Source organism: Manduca sexta, chromosome 20 (genome assembly GCF_014839805.1).
Source record: "Manduca sexta isolate Smith_Timp_Sample1 chromosome 20, JHU_Msex_v1.0, whole genome shotgun sequence".
NCBI lineage: Eukaryota > Metazoa > Arthropoda > Insecta > Lepidoptera > Sphingidae > Manduca > Manduca sexta.
Genome location: NC_051134.1, coordinates 1,648,134 through 1,666,841, shown reverse-complemented (window position 1 = coordinate 1,666,841; position 18,708 = coordinate 1,648,134). Strand labels below are relative to the sequence as shown.

Below are 18,708 nucleotides of genomic sequence, written 5' to 3'. Positions count from 1 at the left end.
GTCTTTCAGCTAATAAAAATTCTAATACTTTTCTGCCATATTCATTAAAGTAGTGAATTTTCCTAGTTATTTATAAAAGGATTATTAACAATTAATTTAATTTGACTGCCTCGGTGGTGACTTGTAATGCGTACACTGTACGAATACGACTAGCACGCTGAGATCCTGAGTTCGAATTCTCGGGTGAGCCCAAAAACAATTGTGACTATAACTATAGTGTTAAAGTATTTGTGAGTGGGTTTTTCCCATCTTAAAAATTACTCAGTCGCAGTTCGATGTCAGGAAGTTGGCGGTGTGATACCCCTGTGCCTCGGAAAGCACGTGAAGCCATTGGTCCTGTGCCTTATCTCTCTCCGGTCTTCTCGGATTGCCGTGTCACAGGACTATGAGTGAAGAAACAGAGAGGACACTTGCGTATTGCGTACATAATTGTGCATTATAATATATCCTACGTACCAGGCTGGTCTCCGTTGGGAAATTTGGTTATGAGGGATTTAAATTCAATGTATAAAAGGATAAACTATAATGACGTCTAAAGCACGTGACGTGTAAGATTATAAATATTTTTTCAAGTCAAGTATTATGATATTGACTTGAAAAAATATTTATAATCTTGAAATCTCGTTGTGATATATTTCCCATTATCATTTAGCCAGGTTTTAAGAAGCTGTAGTAAACGACACCGGCACTAATCCACCGAGCACTTGCAAGATTTTTTTTGGGTAAACTTTCGCTTGGGGCCTGATTTGGCTGGTTTTCCGGGATACAGGAGCCATTGCGACAAGCGCTTCCGATTTATCGTGCAGGATCCAATTCTCATCACAGGTAATATAATATATTGTCTATATTTTTCCATGTTTACGTTACGTTACACCTACCGTACCTTTTAGTCTGTTAAAGGTAATTATTAGATGTCTGCATCTACGTAGGACACTATGTTCAACACTTTGATTTTATCATCTGCTCCATAAATATTTCTCTTTGATGAACCGGGTAGATAGCTTCTTGACGAACATTTATAATCATGTCTATTATCTTTATACTATGCCCTTTATGTAAAATATATCACATGAAGGCAATGATATTTCAATTAAGGTAATTCAAATTTTATTCCACGAGGGAATCCATACCTATACGTATCCAGGTATAGGTATGTTTTTTTCTACCAATGTCTAAAATATACTACAAGTATTTTGTATCTTATTTAAGATAATAAAATGATGTTTGCTATGTATAACGATTTTATTAACAATATAAATAGATAATTACAAACTTATACTTCTACAAATTGAGCTGCGCTACTCTACTGCGAGCAGTCCAATGTGCTTAGTTATAATTATATATTTATCATTAAGTTTTTCGTTCACTTTATAGATTACTAAACTACGTTCCGATACATTCTCTAATCCTGTCGCTCTCTGATTGACAACCGGTTATTCTACATTTTAACTTGTGTATTAACATTACCTTCTTTTTCTCCCAACACAAAAGCGTTTATGTATTTGCAGAATTTAAGTATATTCGTTTTTTAGTTTTGTACAAACATTTTTATTTTTTGTTATATTTATTTTATTTTATTAAAACAATCTTCAATTCCTGCCCAAAAGTGACACGTTTGATTATAGTCAATTCCGTGCCTAAAAACATAAGTAAGTATGTAAAATTATGATGTAATTAATTACTCAGTAAATATTTACATAATTATGTCATTTTACAACAAATACAGGTGTAAACAAATTTAAAAATAACTTAGATACTAACACATTTATAAATGAAGTGCAACGAATCCAGTTGTGCAGAAAAGTTGAATACCCATTTGTAAAATTGAGCAATCGTCACTTAAATTAAATTGTTATGTTGTACTTATTATCTTAACGATATTTTCACACTGGGCTTGTAAAATGTCATTATGAAAGTACACCGATACAAATTCATTGTATTCTCACAATATTAAGTTTGATTTATTTTAAAATCAACTATCATTGTTACAGAATACTGTGGTATCCTGTTAATTTTCAAAGTCTCTATACTTCTTATAAATTATAAAATCGATTATTTTAATATTTTAGTTTTTTACATGTTCTATTCTACGACAAGGTAGAAGGTAGTTAAGTAAGTAATAAAGAAAGTGATTACTTAAGCGATAGTCGCAGTATATTTTTAGATAGACTTACAGCTAAATATGTAAGTACGTTTACTTAGTAAGATTACCTATATTTCGATGTCTACTTAAGCGCTACATTAATAAAAGCATTAAAAAACCATGCGTGTTTCATGACCCATAAAAGGATAAGCGAGGTGCTTGTAGGAGTAAATGGGGTTAAGTCCCCATAACGTGGATTCTGAAAATGATGAATTAAGTAGTTTTATCAAATAATCATTAATTAATAATGACAAAAACAGATTATGACAATCTGGAGTTGTTCCTTATTTCGGTAACGACTATTTCTAAATATCTACGTTTAATTATATTTGTACAGTTAAATATTCGTTGAAAGTACCTTAATGACAATGATAAATTAATATTACACTTAATACTGCCTACGGTGAACGATTGGTAAATATGTGTTTATTGTCGTAATTGAATGATGACAATTAGGACCAATTTTCAAACAAATTAAAAGTTAGAGCTTAGAATGGAAGGAGAGTATAGGAGTGAGAAGATATGAAATTGCCTAACGTTAAGTCTAGGTGTTAAGATAGATGTTATGTGTCGTGGAATAGAACACGTTTCTGGCGGGACGGGTGTGCGTTGGGTGTGAACGACACAATGGTAATATTTTAACGACTGTAATTTGTTTACAAAGGCATTTAAGCCAGCTGAAATAGCATATACTGAAGTAACAACCTACGAACACAGCTATTTCAGTCTTTTACTATTTCTGATTTGTTATTCTTTAATGCTTTATAAATCTACTACAATTTATTTGCTATTTTTTTTTCTTTCATAAAATTAAATAAACACATATTCAAATAATACTTCGCAATATTTTTTTTATAATATGTTGATTATTGACTGTGTGTAATTCCTTAAATTATAAACTTTTGATTATGTCAACAACCTCGCGGTTATTTAATGTTATTTACAAACAAATTACAGTCTAAATACCATCGCATTTTACTTATTCTTGATAACTACTGGCACAATATTAAAATTACACACACGCATATATGACATCCCTTTTACAAGTACTATCGACGTAACATGGATTACAGATTTTCATAGTAGTATCAAATAATACAATCTCTGGATTATATCATTTAGTGAATGAAACAGATGTTATCATTAACAATAATTTTGTATTGACTATATAATGCAGTATATAAAATGATACTTCATATTTAGCTGAGTATAATAATATGTAGAAAGGAGAATTAAGCATAATATGTAATTATTTGGAATGTCATATAAGTATGTTTTCGTTTTAATATTGTGCTCTTATACCGGCGGCGGACATCGCACCAGTGATGACGTGGCGTACTGGTTAAAATGTTTGTCAATAGGCACTCTATCGTCGTACAAAGTTGGCGCCTGTAGTATAATACCAGCCGTGCCCACTAACACTGCTAACGTGAAAATCCAAAGAAACAGTCTGTCAAGCACCATTGCCACGTACTTCCAATCTTCTTTGACCTAGAAATAATCATCGGAAATAAATAAATTAATTAAAACGGCCTACATAAATGATATACCACTGGTTTCAAATTTGCTTAACTTAGTTCGTGTAGTACAGTGCGGTGTGGGGAAAACTTACTTTAAAATTTAAACATGTTATTAATAGGCACAATATTAGGAGTAATGAAACAGTATGCTTATCAAAATATCCGCAAATAAATACCTAATTGCGTTCCGTACCTTAGTAGAGTCTTCCAACATTCTAGTATGCTCCGCGATAAAGCGCACGCAGAAACAAGTCTTGTGTACTTCTGGCGGACAGGCCGAGTGACTGAACCCTGGTGGAGGATCAGGCACCGGGCTGAGGGTCTCCTCTTCGGCGGGGTTGGTCACACCCCCGAGTCCCGCGCCGCCACCCTCGCTTGACCCGTGCACCAGACAACTGCCGCCGAAGCGATTACTGTCGATGCTGTTACACGCAAAATTTTATTAAAAAATATATGTATTGTGAGTAATCTCAATCTAGGTCATTATAATTTAAAAAAATATAATGGATAGAAATATATAAATTAAGTACCTACCCTGAATTAAGGTAAGTTGTGTGTGTCAAATCCTCTTTGCTGGGCGTCCGCGTGAGCGGACGTGGCGGCGGCGCGGCGGGCGGCGGCCAGGCACCGGGAGCGCAGCAGTCGTCGTCGGCCGCTGCTAACCGGTAAGGGTACAGCGGCCGCGCGGCCCCTCCGCAACGCACCACTACACCGCACGCTGTGTAACGCGATCTATGAAACAAACTCTACTAATAAACAAGCAACTAATAAACACTATATGGTGTGTTAATTATAACTCGTTTTAACAATCCAAAAAAACATCGTGAGGAAAGCTATTTATGTATTACCTAAGAACTCTATAAGAACTTCAAATATATGTGAATTCTGCCCACCCGCATTAGGTTGGCATAGTGTAGGTACTAAGTAGACTCAATTGTCGTAGAGAAATCCCTCTTCCAGCACTCTTATAGTATATATAATATAGGTCAGATATTATTCATTCTCAACTATTTGATATGATAAAAAAGTGACAAAATAGATGGTATTTAGTTACAACACTAAACAATACCGTTTATTAGAACATGAGGGGCTTAGTTATGCGCTATAATAGCTATCAATATTAAATTGCCAAGAGTAACGTATCCACTCATGTGTTGCTATTAGCACCTTACAACATTCTACATTGTAGAGACAATTTACATTGTATGATGTGGAATTTTGGTCGTTTGCTTCGTCCAATGGAGTTGTTCTCCTCGAATCAGACTTGGTCTCAGTATAATCTATACCAGGGATCCATTTACGTAATATACGGTAAGTTGGCAACCGCATCGGGCCGGCATAGTGGGCTATTATACCACTTGCCTACGTAATAGACATCCATTCCCTAAGTGAATTACAATACTGGCTGGTTAACCGCACGAATTATTCGTAGACCGTGGCACGGTTTATTGATGGCTATATTAAACAAGTGCCGTTTTAGATTGCCACTCCAATTTATTAGCCAAAAGACAATTTAGATATTACTTTTTAGCTTACAAATATGGAACCATGTACAATTGACGAAGTAAATGAAGATTAAAAGACATGACAGCCAATTCATACAACGAACAGCTATAGTAACCTAACGGCGGCGTAATAGCTTGAATAACAAATAATAATGCATTTTCATAAAGTGTTAACTTGAAATTTATGTAATTATATACCTATATTTATATGAAAGACGTATAACCTATGTGTTCAATTAACTTCGGGACATTGTGAAATACGGCAGCACTGGATCAGCTTACGCCATCATAGCTTACTTAGCGCTCAGGTGCATTTTCTATCGTAGTTTACTTAAAATGTAATCTATTTTAAATTTTTATGACTTTAATAAATATGTTATTTTCACTTTCAAAAAGAAGTGCCCCGTAAACAAATCTACTTTTAGTACTAAATAATAAAAGTAAAATTATCTTTAAAACCGTAAATAAGATTCATGTACAGTATTCTAAACCAATAATGTTTTGATGTATCTAATATTACGTAAAAATACATTCTTTATATTTAGATTAGTTTAGGAACAACAGATAGGTTATCTAAGTTCAATTCAACATTTACCTAGGTAACAGGGAAACTACAACATTACCAAGCTGCATCATCGTATAAACTCACCTAGTTGTATCAAACTTGTATTGTGGTCGTTTCATAAACAACAGTCGGGGCAGGATGTGTATGAAAACTCTTTTCACCCACGGTGCCATCCGGTGTGTCTGCGGCGACCGGAAGTGGACATTCAGTACCACCACCGTCACACATATGCTATGCAAAACAACAACAATCAATAAATACAAAAATATAAGTTGGTTAGTTAACTCTTGACACGACGCTCCGCAAATTGTGAAATGGAGTTAGTCAACTCGTGAATAACAACTTTCTGTTGACACCAGTTCGTTTACAAACCCAGTAACATTTAAATACAAACAAGCGAATCGGAATTTATCTGTTAAAATTATATTTGAATTTATCTTCGTTATTTATTCATAAGAACTGTTACATGGATGCATAATTCAGAACTATTGAGAAAGTGAATAGGACATTTTTTTTTATAAAACATAAAACTAATATTTTGTGTGCTAGACTTTATAAAGATATGGGAAGGCTTTAGCGGTCGATCAAGACCAGGCTTAGTAGGCTAAAACCATTACCTATCAATATCTGTATGAGAGAAGCCAAACTTAATTCCAGAATTTAGCATGGACCAATTTGTCATTTACTTCGTGCCATATGTACTAGATATGTACTATAAAATATGTACTAGATCCTAATATTTGTTGGACGTGTGATGTCGTCTCCCAAGTTGCAGAGTGTTTCCATAGAGATGTCGATCAGTGAGCCCCGCTATGTATCTTGAGCAATTTAAATACCTAGTTTGTTATTTAATAAACTTCAAATTAGCGTAGTTTCAGTTCCTGCGTAATATCTATATTCAAATTTAAAGTAAATCCTCTCATAATACTTACAAAAAAATATAATTCGTTCCTTAAAGCTTGCTATATATAATTGCTACGTAAATTCTAATAGTGAATAGTGATAACTGTACAGCCTGTATAAATATTATTTTATGCCCGAGTAGTATCAAATTGAATAACCGCAATTCGTATTTATAAATTATTGTTCAAATACATATTTGCGCCGGGTACTATTGGTATAAACCGCAGCACGTGTTATGGTTAATCATGTTGAAAATCCGAGTTTGTTAAATAATCCCTTATTTATTTCGGACAAATATTGAAATCAATACAACATTGAATCGTTACTTGTAAAGGCATGGGTATCGGTATTAGTGTGTTGAGATAGTCAGTCGGTCGAATGTTAATTTATTCGTTTAGTAGTTTAAGCTTGCGAATAACTACATTTCATTAAGAATGTCATGGTTACTTACTTATAAAGTAGGTACATAGACCCTTTCACGCTTAGCTGCAGTCTTATCGTGAATCACAATAGACATTTTGAATGAAATGTTATAGTTAATATATATTTCGTTTTTAATTTTGACTTACCTGATAGATACAAGTATCATTGCGAAAATGAGGTATTTTCCCAAAAGGGGCACAACCAGCGATGTGGGGGGGATTATCTCCACCACTAACAGGAAGAACACATGGAGGCTAATCAGTATTGATATTGATAGCGTGACCTGTTGACAATCATCAAAATCAAATTAATTACATAGCTTCGTTATGTGTCGAATGGATAAATAAGTTCTAGAAAACATGTTTAATTTATGTTATAAAACTATTTATAACCAACGATCTTGTCTTTTCTGAAATTTATTATCTTCAATTGAATTCATAAAAAGCTAAATTTATACGCTAATGTTCGTAACTTTCCGCTACGTTCGGAAACTCATAAGTTGCTCTTTTCAAAACCAATTTACATTTTAGTGGCGAACACAACATTGACATAATTTTATTTGATCTAGTACGATTCATACATATTCCTGAGCTATTTCTATCTTCTCTACAAGTTTATTTATATCCAACTCTTTGATGTTATTTGAGATTTTATATCGATGAGTGATATAGGGCAAGAAATAAAAATAAAACATTAAAATTTTAATGTAATAAAGTTCACGCAAGTTTCAATGATAAGATACCTAACTAATGATTGTCTCTACGCCTGTGACAAAAATGACATGAATTTCAAATAATTGTTCGTAAAACATGACTAGGGTAATCTTATATGCTATGAATGTTTACTTTGCGTACCCGCTGACCTATTTTCTTAGAAAGACCCTTTGTTCCGACTTATATATAATCCGATTAAGTTAAATTAATGGTTTAGAGAATAGCATGACCCCGAAATTTAATTACAGAAACGTTCATTACTTAAGTACATGTTCTTTTACAATATGAATTTAATATGTTTTTTACTTATATTTTTAAATCAAAGTAAATATGACTCGATGCAATTGTTAAGAGTCTATTATATTTTGATTTTTAGAAAGTGACCTAAGTATTTCCTTTAAGAATAAAAGTATTAGATTAGGAGCTCACTTTGTAAAACAGTGGAACGACTTTTTCACCGCAACCGCCATTCTTCGTATATTGTTTGCAAAACGCACGCTTCTATGCTACACGATGTCATATCACTGGTGCTTTTAAATTCCGCCTTAATTATTTTCCGGAATAATATAGACTTATGTCAAAATATTGTATGGTAAAAAATAAATATACGTTACCTTTTCACCGCTATCCGAGGGTAAATAAAAAGTAAGAACTGTAAGAAATGATATTCCCATGCAGGGAATGATGATGTTGACTGTATAAAATAGAGTCTTCCGCCGCATCGTTATGTTGAACGTGATGTCCAAGTACGGCTCATCACAACACGTGTAGAACTTTTCATTCCTGCACATAAAATAAATATTATACTCAAAAGCGGCCATGTATACGATAAAATATTTTTAAAGTTTACAGAGTTTCGAAGATAAATAGTTTAGTAAAACAAGTTAAGTTCTGCTCTAGCCTACAAACATAAAAAAATGAATCATGGGTGGTTTTATCGCTAAATAAAGTATAGACTCAAGATAACGTTTTTAGAGTATTCAAATTTCCTTACTTTAGGTATCTACTCCGTCGTTTAACAGATAGGGTATTTAGTTAAGACGTAGAATAGGTTAGTAAATAGGGATATTATATTTTTCCTCATTTTAAAATCAAGAAAAATAAACTTAAGGTCTTATTTATGTTTAAACATATAATTTTATTAGGTTTTTTATTCGCGCAATAATGCTTAAGTTATTATAATATCTGAAAGGGCATTGATAACAAAATAGTCAAACATAACAGAAAATTTTACGAATAACAAATGCGTAAAAAAGCCGAATGAGATTTTCCTGGAATTGACTACATATTAAAATGTTTCCCGGATTTTTGTGTAAAAAGGTTATAAACATCTAAAAGGTAAGCGGATTTGGGATATTCGCGTGTTACGCCTATAAGAGGGATTTATATAACAAAATAAGCTGTAGTAACTAAATTAACAGTACTTTATATGTAACAGGCCTATTTCCAAAGGTCTTGTAACAGTCGTACATTTATGCAATTTAGTTGAGTGCCCGTGCTAGTCCAGCGAAGTAAGCGTGCAATATCGAAGGGAAATAGAAAATGAGTTTTATATATTATAGTTCCAAGGGAAATCATCGTGAGTGTGCAAGGATATGGCCACTTAGTGACCCTGAATGAATTAATGTTAGGTTCATCATAGTATATTTTTATTTTTACATCCATTTAATGTGTAGTCAAATTATTTTGGTATTAATGCTTTAATATTTGAAGCATATCTACTTAAAGGAAACCTTAAAATTTACGTAAAATCAGAATACTACATTTAAATTATTGCATTTAAATTATTATATATAGAAAATTAATTGTTATTTTCAAAATAACAATTAATTTTCTATATATAATAAATATCGATAACCATTCTTCTATTGTTAGAAGCCTAGGAAAACTAAAAATAGTATAAAAAGAACTACAAACATGAGGAAAATTCCTCGAAAATTCACTTCTACCTCAGCTTATTTTGGGATCTTCCTTACTCATCTCGAATATTATCTTGTTACAAAACAACTACGGGTTACGAGTATCCATTTGATGTTTGTGTTTGGTGATAAGTTATCTTTTATTATACAATTTGATTTTACTATTTTATTCACTGTTATTGAATCTCTATAATGTATGACATGCTTAATTGGGCCGTGGCTGTGAGCTAGACAAGATTATAATAATCGTACACCATCATAAAACCGTAAGTCCTAAGTTGGACTGTTGCATATGAGAAACTTCGAGAGTACTGAGCCAAAACAAGTACATGTATAGTTGCAGATCAATCAAAATTTGACGTACCTATTGATAACGCAAGCTAAGCGTCCGACGGTAAAAAATCTTAATTAACCCATTTTATAGTGTTCAACGCATATGGTGAGGGCAAAAATTCAAAACAGTCAATTTTGTTCTTACTGATATAGGCAGGCGTGTTATTCCGTCTAGGGGGGCATATCCGTCTTTTTGCAATTACGGACGATCTAATATAACAGGATTGATGATCATATGGTCAAAAGAATAAAAACATCCCCTAGTTATCTTTACGGCTATCAAAGCTGTTCTTCGATAAGGACGCCTGTAATTACAAAAAGACGGATATAACTCCTAGACGGAATAGGGCCCCCAGTCTATACTATATTTTGCGACAAACGTAAAATTGTCTCCGGCCTCTCTTAATTGAACATAGATTGTCTCCCGTCATTAAATCTAAGAAAAATATACCTCCTCTGAGCGAAATCCTTGATCTGCGTTCGGTTAAAGGATCCGCCTGGCCTAACTACTTTTTATAATCTACGCATAACTCGCTACACCACGATTTTACTACGAAAATGCTACGATCTAATCTAATTGGCACTTTTTATTGTTTATTCATTGGCATAACCTGTTACGTAGGTAAAATCTGTTGTTTTGTATGAACGATACTTCCACTAATGATATACCCTGAATTGCAGCAATTGTATTGTTTGCATTCCAACCTTTTATCCTGCGAATTGAAAAGAATCTATGCGCTGACTGTTCTCAATGTGTATATCACGTGTGATTCCTCGATGACCCGAATATTTTTTTGTTAAATACTAAATAGACATTTAAAATGTAGATAAGTTGATTATTAAGCTACCTTAAACATAAACGCAATACCATAGTAAAATAATTAAATAGTAGATAGGTACCCAACAATGTCTACTTTAATTATTTTCATAATAGGTAATAATACAAACAAAATAAACATTATAGATTATAAATAATTTAAAATGAATTTGGACTGCCTTCCTATTGTAATTGTATTGCGTGCGATGTTTGTCTAGTATGCTAAAGTCTCAAGTTCGAATCTCAAGTCGAGCAGTAGTATTAGGTCTTTCTGCTTAATATTAGCCCGGAGTCCGGATCTGTGCCCGGAAAATGCCAATAGTCCCGCCCTCATGGAATCTAACATAGTGAACACCTCTGTCTACACCTGAAGTGGGAAAAAGACGTGATGCTATACGTGTATGTAAAAGTAATTTATAAATGTGTACATTCATTTTAAAAGATAATTTGATTACCTACAGACTTGTTAAGTGTCAGCGAAACGTTATTCTCACGGGTTCTATTAGCTTTTGGAACGAGCGTCGTAATAGTTTAGGGACGCTGTATTATTTCTGTTAGCATCCATAAAATAAAATAAAGTTTATAGTAAAAAAGGCGGTCCTAATGAAACACTTATTTTACCTAAAGGAAAGGCTTTCATTTATAAAATATGGCGAACTGTCCGTTGGGGATTACAATATTTCTCTTCTACCAATTGAAGTAAACAGTACAACGTAGACATGTTATAGGATTTTTCAAGTTTTTATCATATTCGAATATGGACCCTATCACTAAAGCAGTAACAGTTATTGTGCTGTATTGAGCATACGTTAGTATGTAAAAGATATGACCGGAGGTTGTGGTAAGTAGATTTTCCTGGGTTACTTTGTGGCGCTCTAGACAAAAGCGACTTTATGATTTACGACTTGATATCTTTGTTTCAGCAGAATAATAAAATGTTGGCTTATTTATAAAATATCTATAAGTTTTTTATATTGTTCCCATTTTATGTGTTAGTATATACCTACCTATTTACTTACATATAGGATGCAAATACAATCTCACTCACTCAATTTCATTTGCTATTATAATGTTTTGTAAAGATCAAACTAAAAAGTGTTTTTTTTTTCAAATTCCTCAATAGATACACATTTAAAAATATGTCATATTTTATTTTTATGGTTGCTTTATGTGATCAAGCACAATCCCACGCAATACAAATCTATATATATATAAGAAAGTGGTGTTAATTACACTATTTATAACTCAAGAACGGATGAACCGATTTGGCTGAAAATTGGTGGAGAGGTAGCTTAGAACTAGGAGACGGACATAGGATACTTTTTATCCTATGTACGTGACACAAAACGTGGCATAAGAAAGCAAAATTTGGTATGGAGATAGTATAAGACCCTGGGAAAGTTATAGGCTACTATCCCGGAAAAATATATAGTGGGACTTTTATCCCAGAAAACTCCTACACGCGGGCGAAGCCGCGAGCAAAAGCTAGTTACAAATAAAGAAATAACGACTGCATTTTATTTAGAGGAAAAATATATCGTAGTTATATTATGTTCAGCGCATAGACCCTACGATGCAACGAAACGCCGCCCAAGAAACCTGTTTTCATATTAAATAATCTATACCAGCATGCCGATAAAAGTGTCCTGGGTAAGCCTGTTAAAGGCATTCGGGGCATCTGGGAGATCCTGGGGTAAAAATCACCCGATATTTATACAGCCAGAAACGTTTTTGCGTAGAGTTGTTCTAAAACTCAGCTCTGTATTAAGGTTGATAGGCCTCTACGTAAGTACTTATCGTTTATAACGGACTAAATTCTAGAACGACACACCTCACTATCTGCCATCTTACAATTGGAAAAGGATTCCTTTTGCACGCAACAATATTGAAAATTTTAATGGCTTTTTTTTCAACCAGTTTAATGCTGATTTTTAAGAGAATTTCTTTTTCGTGTTATTTTCTGTTTAGGTATAAAATAATATATGAATCACGCAAAGGAGACTACTCTAATGGACGTACTTAAGGGGATGAAGTACGTCAAAATCTCCCGTTACCCACCCGTGACCCACGACGGGCCCATTAAGTTACCTCGAATGTTAGACAGAGGATACGATCTGCGAACTCATCCTTTTATTTATGAGTTACCTCAATACTATGGCTAATTAATGAAACGCCCTCTGAATAGACGATCAATGTTCGAAATACCTCAGTGAAAAATTCTGAACTGCTAATAACAGCCATTACGCCTTCGCTGTGCTATACAGCGCCCGCGGTGAATCATGTTGTTAATTTTAGCAGATTTTAGAGTAAGGCAGTGTTAGCATTAGATGTTTCAACGTAAAACATTGAAATCTGGGTTAAGATTTAGAAAAAAAAAAATGGTAATGTATTAAATGTATTTTAAAATTTAAAATGGTAACATTATTTTTACGGTACAAGAGAGGCAGGAATATAAACATACCTGACGGCTGGCACCTCTAGTATGTCCCACTCCACAGACATGTAGAACTCGGAGAGGTCCACGCCGACAGAGACCACGTTGCTGCCGGCCTGCTCATCCATGTGCCGCAGATCCACCTGTGTACATACTACCTTAGGTAAAGACTACTACTTATTTATTTCCTTTCTATTTTATATTTTATATTTTCTCACAAATCAATCTAAGGTAATTGTAGATGCCTAAATATTTATTTTTAAATTGTAACTGAATTAATAGTTTTCGTAAAAAAGAAGTTAGGTTTCTATAGTCTGATGGTTTCTTAAAATCTAATATACTGCATCATACTTTAATAAAATATATTTTTCGAATCAGTTTTGTAATGAAAGCAAAGGTCCAATATTTTATTAGATTTAGATTTATGAGTTAAGACACCTACATACATACCTTGTAGGTAATTTTATGTAAAAAGCGATAACATCAAATACACATAAATAAATTATTGTAATGTTACGTAATATAGTTTTTAAGTTAATGCATTATTAGCTACTTAGTCTACAGTGTACGTAGTGCAAAAACCAAACATTTCTTTGTTTATCAATTATATTCATACATCATATAAAAAAAAATACTCCGTTCGGTTTTGGCTTTACGTAAACTGCGATAATTTTAATATCACACTGACATTATACCCATCTAATTAAAGTATATATTTAATTTTCACTTTTAAGAATTGCATTTAATTTTGATACATGCACCCTGTCACACGATGTGTCAACAATAGGTCTAAATAGATTGTTTAGTACAGAAACAACAGTTTACTATCACAGACCATGTCAGTATATATGCAGCTAGAGCACTAATTACGAGCACTCTATTCTACAACATGTGTAGATAAATATCCTGGTGACCTTCGATGAAGATATCGCTAACAACAATACCACAAAGTGTGCCAAGTGGGATGTACCTGTGTACAGACAGAGATCAATACATTATATGTAATAGTTTAACGACAAATCGACACATTTATCCTCAGTAAAATACAACAATATTCGAAATCATGCGAAGAAATAACAACGCTTCAACACAGTTAACACCGAATAACGAAAGAACGTGGAGTTTTCGACAAGATAAACAGGATAAAGGCGGCCTCCGCATCAAGATGTTTTGACACAACCGTATCGATTTCGCGCTTTCGCTCATGTACTTGTCAGCACCGAGATGGCACATTTAAATCACAACGATTAATCAAAATCTGGTGCGGAGGGCGACAGCACCGGCTCCGCCGCGCCTGTGTGTGTCGCGCGGACGCAGCGTCTCTCGAGCTACGCGCCTCATACCACCACCACCGTCGTACAACGCGTCACGCGCCGAATCATTATTACAAAGGGAATGTTGGCACGGGGCGCAAGCTACTTTAAGTGTAGTAACATGCATGCAAACGACACGTCGTTAACGAAACTGGGACTTCCATCTCATATCCGATGACGACGCGTTTTGATTTTTGGCTACTCTTAACAATTAGCTTCCAATTTTGTGCAATATGAATTCCGTGTTAAAAATTGAGTGGATTCGTTGTTTTTCTTAAAAATGACACAGGTTGATATCATGCAATGAACTGCCAGCGACACCATTGCAGCTAGTGGAAGTCGCTAAGGGAAAGGTATAAAATATGCAACATGATGACTATTTATGCTCGAAAGTGTATTTGAGCAATAAGTGTGAACTTCACATTGATTGATTTCACGTGCTGTGCTTAACCTGGTCGCGTGTAAGGTTTCGTGTGAAGCTGTGTAAGAGCTGCGACCGCGTATTGCGGCGAGCGGCCGCCGTGATCGGGAATGCAAGTGGTTCGGAGACAAGCCGGAACATGCAGTGAGTCAAGTGTACATCCACATAAGAGGAGCATGCAGCAAGCATCTGTGTGCAGTGTAGCCAGTTGTGTCTATGTGTATGTGTGTGGCGCGAGCGGAGCCAGCTATAGGGAGGTGTAGAGGTGGACCGTGAAAGCTCGGTATGACGCCCCTCCACGCCGTTGGCGTGTCGCATCGCATTGTCCGTCACGAGGCTGACCGTTCAACGAATAACAAGATCAACGTTACCCGCGCGCACGTCTATGTCGGATGACGCGGAAAGGCCCATTCCGAGCGGGATGTGTTGGATGGGACGGATAGAGTAAATTTTTGCATCCCATATCACCTGGCAGTTTAATTTTATACCTTTCCGTGTCGAGCGAGGAAGGCCGAACGAGCTAAGTGGAACCGGCCGAGGATAATCTGGAGCATTCGTGGTCACGCACGTCGACATACCGCTACTCCACATACTTTAAACATCACCATCGCAATAAAAATGTAATCTTGCAACATGTCAGAGCTTAGGAGCGAGTCGCGGGCGAGGAGCGAGCGCCGCGCCGTGCCGGCGACAAGCGCGCGCTCTGCGCCTGAGCGCTCTGCACTAGCGTCGTCGTACAGTCAATATGTAAAAGTGAGTTAACATACCACATGGACAGAAATGTAATAATAATTACACGACGAATTACGTTCGAGCCAACAAGCTATTGCATGGACATCAACCGGGACGGCGGGCCCTACGGCTACGGCCCGCGCGCACGGCACCAAGCAGCGTACAGCGGGGCGTCACCTTGAAGCCGTCATACGTCCAGCTGCCTAACTTAAGCACACAGGTTTGCACGTCGTAAGGAAAGAACTCGACGTCGATCGAGCACGAAGACTTATAGACGGCGGGCGGCTGCCACACCACCATGCCATTGTAGTAGACGGTGGCCTTGGTCATCAACGTCACCTCGTAGTTGCCGTCAGCGCTGCGGACAAACAGAGCGGTCAGCGAGAGCGGTGAGGGAACCTCGCACAATTACCTTGAATCCGTCGTAAGTCCAGCTACCGAACTTAAGAACGCATGTTTGCTCGTCGAAAGGAAAATATTCCACGTCTATTTCGCAGGAAGACTTGTAAATAGCGGGTGGCTTCCATTCCACAAGTCCCTGGTGATAGATGGTCGCCTTGGTCGCCAATGTAACTTCGAAGTTGCCGTCGGCACTGCAATATTAACGCACGTTTACAAGCCGGCAAGCGGCCCCTAGTTTTAGTCAGTTCGTCAACGGCAGTACAGCGGTGATTGAAGTGTGCGTTAAAATTTGTGTTCAGCGCTTGTTTTGTCGTGTAATTTGTGTGTAACTTCTCTGTGTTACCTATTATGTACAAAAAATTAACAGTAATAATTGTATATTCTTATTTGTAGTTCAAGAGTAAACGTGTTTCGTAAAATTCATTCACCTTAATTTGTATTTTTTGTAATCCCCTTTAATTTCAACTACATTTTGTTTTTAATCATTAATTTTGTAGTTCGGTAGCATGAAATTTATATTACACTTTTCCTTTGCAAAGTTTTATTAGCAACTAGAACTTGATTGTATGATTATTCAGACGCCGCCGATTTAGTCCCCTAATATATTTTTCCTAAAACTTAAATATCTAAGTAGGTACAAGTATATATATTACCTTTCGATGTCCTCCAGGGGCTAAAAGTTGCACCGACGATTATTCCGAATAAAGCAATGCAAACAACGAAGGCAACTAGACACACTTAAATATATTATCTAAGTATTAATGTATTGATTTATAAATTAATATAGATTTTAGATTTTTATACAATTAACTATAACACCGAATATACATGCATTTATGTTTTATTTATAATTAACGTGTATATTTTTTTTATTTTATTGTCTTGTTATTTGATATAAATTTAAATAGTGTGATTTAAAGGCGTCGGTTGCGCAATGAGCAGTCTGGAATTTCTAAGTCAGAGTTCCCCATTTTGCATTCATTGTATTTTTTGCAACAAATTGTTATGTGAACTTCGTATCTATATAAGTACATAAAGGTAGTTCCCCGCGGCGTATAGAATGAATAAAGGTATCGCAACACGTAGCTTTCTGAACTTAGGCCTCTAAACCGCTCGCTGTGAAATCGACGCCGGCAGTATGGATTAATGAGCTTAAACTTGGATTAATTTCGTATAATGGACGCCTTTTGAGGCGGCATTAGGTGCAAAAGGGAAAGAATATCTTTTGATTATTTAACACATCTGTCAGTAGTTTCTATGCTATACATATTGAGGTTTCTATATTTTGTAATGAAAATTTTTCCCTTGAAACTTTGCTAATTTTACCTCCAGTTTTGTCAATATCTTACTTTCAGAAACAATTTCAGTAACTCAAGTTAATATTTATAATAAATTGAGGTCAATAATATGAATCATGTAATGGAAAGTTCGAAAAATGGTTTCTACTACACAAATAGTAGTACTTAATATGGCACTCTAATAGTTAAGTATTTTATTTTTCTTACTTGGCTTTTATAGACTGTAAACTAACGTCCTGGATTCCGTTTCCAGTTCTGACGTTTGTGTGGACTTACTAACACCAGTAGCCAGACACTGGGTCCTCTAAGAGTAGTTTATGTTAGGAAAATTTTAAAAAAGCAAAACTAAGTTGTTTCTGCAACATGCGTAGAAATACTGGCAGATGATCCCTACATTGGAATTGTATAGAGTAAAGACGAAACGAATGAATGGGGTGTACACAATAATATTTCGACTTTGTATAATGTACTAATAAAAATAATCTAGTAAATTAGAAACTCGTTGAAAACATGTACAATCGTGAAGAGTCCTCTCTGTAAGTAAGTAATACTCAAACTTCGCCGATTTTGTTGTAATGTTTTTTGTAATAAAAAGTAGCCTAGATTATTCCTTGAAAATATGTTTGCGAACTGCCCACTAATATGTTGTAATATTTGACTTATAATACGTTATGGCAGCTAACATCTTCCATATGCATAAGAAAAAAATATTTTCGATAGTAAAGTTACTGCTCGAACAATCCAAAAAGCCATACCCCTTTATCTGCAGTTGGGTAAAAAGGTACGCATTGGGTGAACGCCACGGTGCGGGAGGGGTGCAAGGACGGAAATAAGGGAAGATTGCTATCCCGGCCATTTATCAAAGTCCGACGCTTGTAGGTGTTGGGGTAGTACAAAATGACAGCGATACCGAAATGTCTGATCAATAAAGAATGAGGTGTAAATAGAAAATGTTTTGCTAAAAATTGTTTTTGATTTAAAATATAATTTAATTTTATAAATATTTCATCTTTCTAACGAGATACAATACACGGTTAATAATAATTAATAATAATTACACGGTTCTTTAGATTGTGTATGTTTTAAAATATAAAGACGTTGATTTAATAACGCAGTTTTGAAAGTCCGACTTAGTAAAGTATCAATTTCACATTTCAATCTATCACCACTGTTGCAGATCTTTATTAAGAAAAGGTTCGTGAAATATTTTTTATTTTTTACTGGACAAACAAATTTGTTATTTTATTAAGATTTCGATATATCTAAA

The 18,708-nt window shown here is 35.1% G+C and overlaps 1 protein-coding gene across 1 annotated transcript in view; it reads right to left on the bottom strand.

The window, feature by feature from the left end:
- Positions 1-1,227: 1,227 nt before the first annotated feature.
- LOC115445737 (acetylcholine receptor subunit alpha-like) overlaps positions 1,228-18,708 on the bottom strand; it is a 31,684-nt gene continuing 14,203 nt past the window's right edge. The window contains exons 3-10 of the mRNA XM_030172132.2: positions 16,154-16,334; positions 13,303-13,418; positions 8,387-8,555; positions 7,206-7,342; positions 5,818-5,964; positions 4,198-4,395; positions 3,857-4,085; positions 1,228-3,634 (exon numbers count right to left, since the gene is read on the bottom strand). Of these exons, the coding sequence (XP_030027992.1) occupies positions 3,440-3,634; positions 3,857-4,085; positions 4,198-4,395; positions 5,818-5,964; positions 7,206-7,342; positions 8,387-8,555; positions 13,303-13,418; positions 16,154-16,334 (1,372 nt within the window). The 3' untranslated portion in view covers positions 1,228-3,439. The remainder of the gene's footprint in view (positions 3,635-3,856; positions 4,086-4,197; positions 4,396-5,817; positions 5,965-7,205; positions 7,343-8,386; positions 8,556-13,302; positions 13,419-16,153; positions 16,335-18,708) is intronic.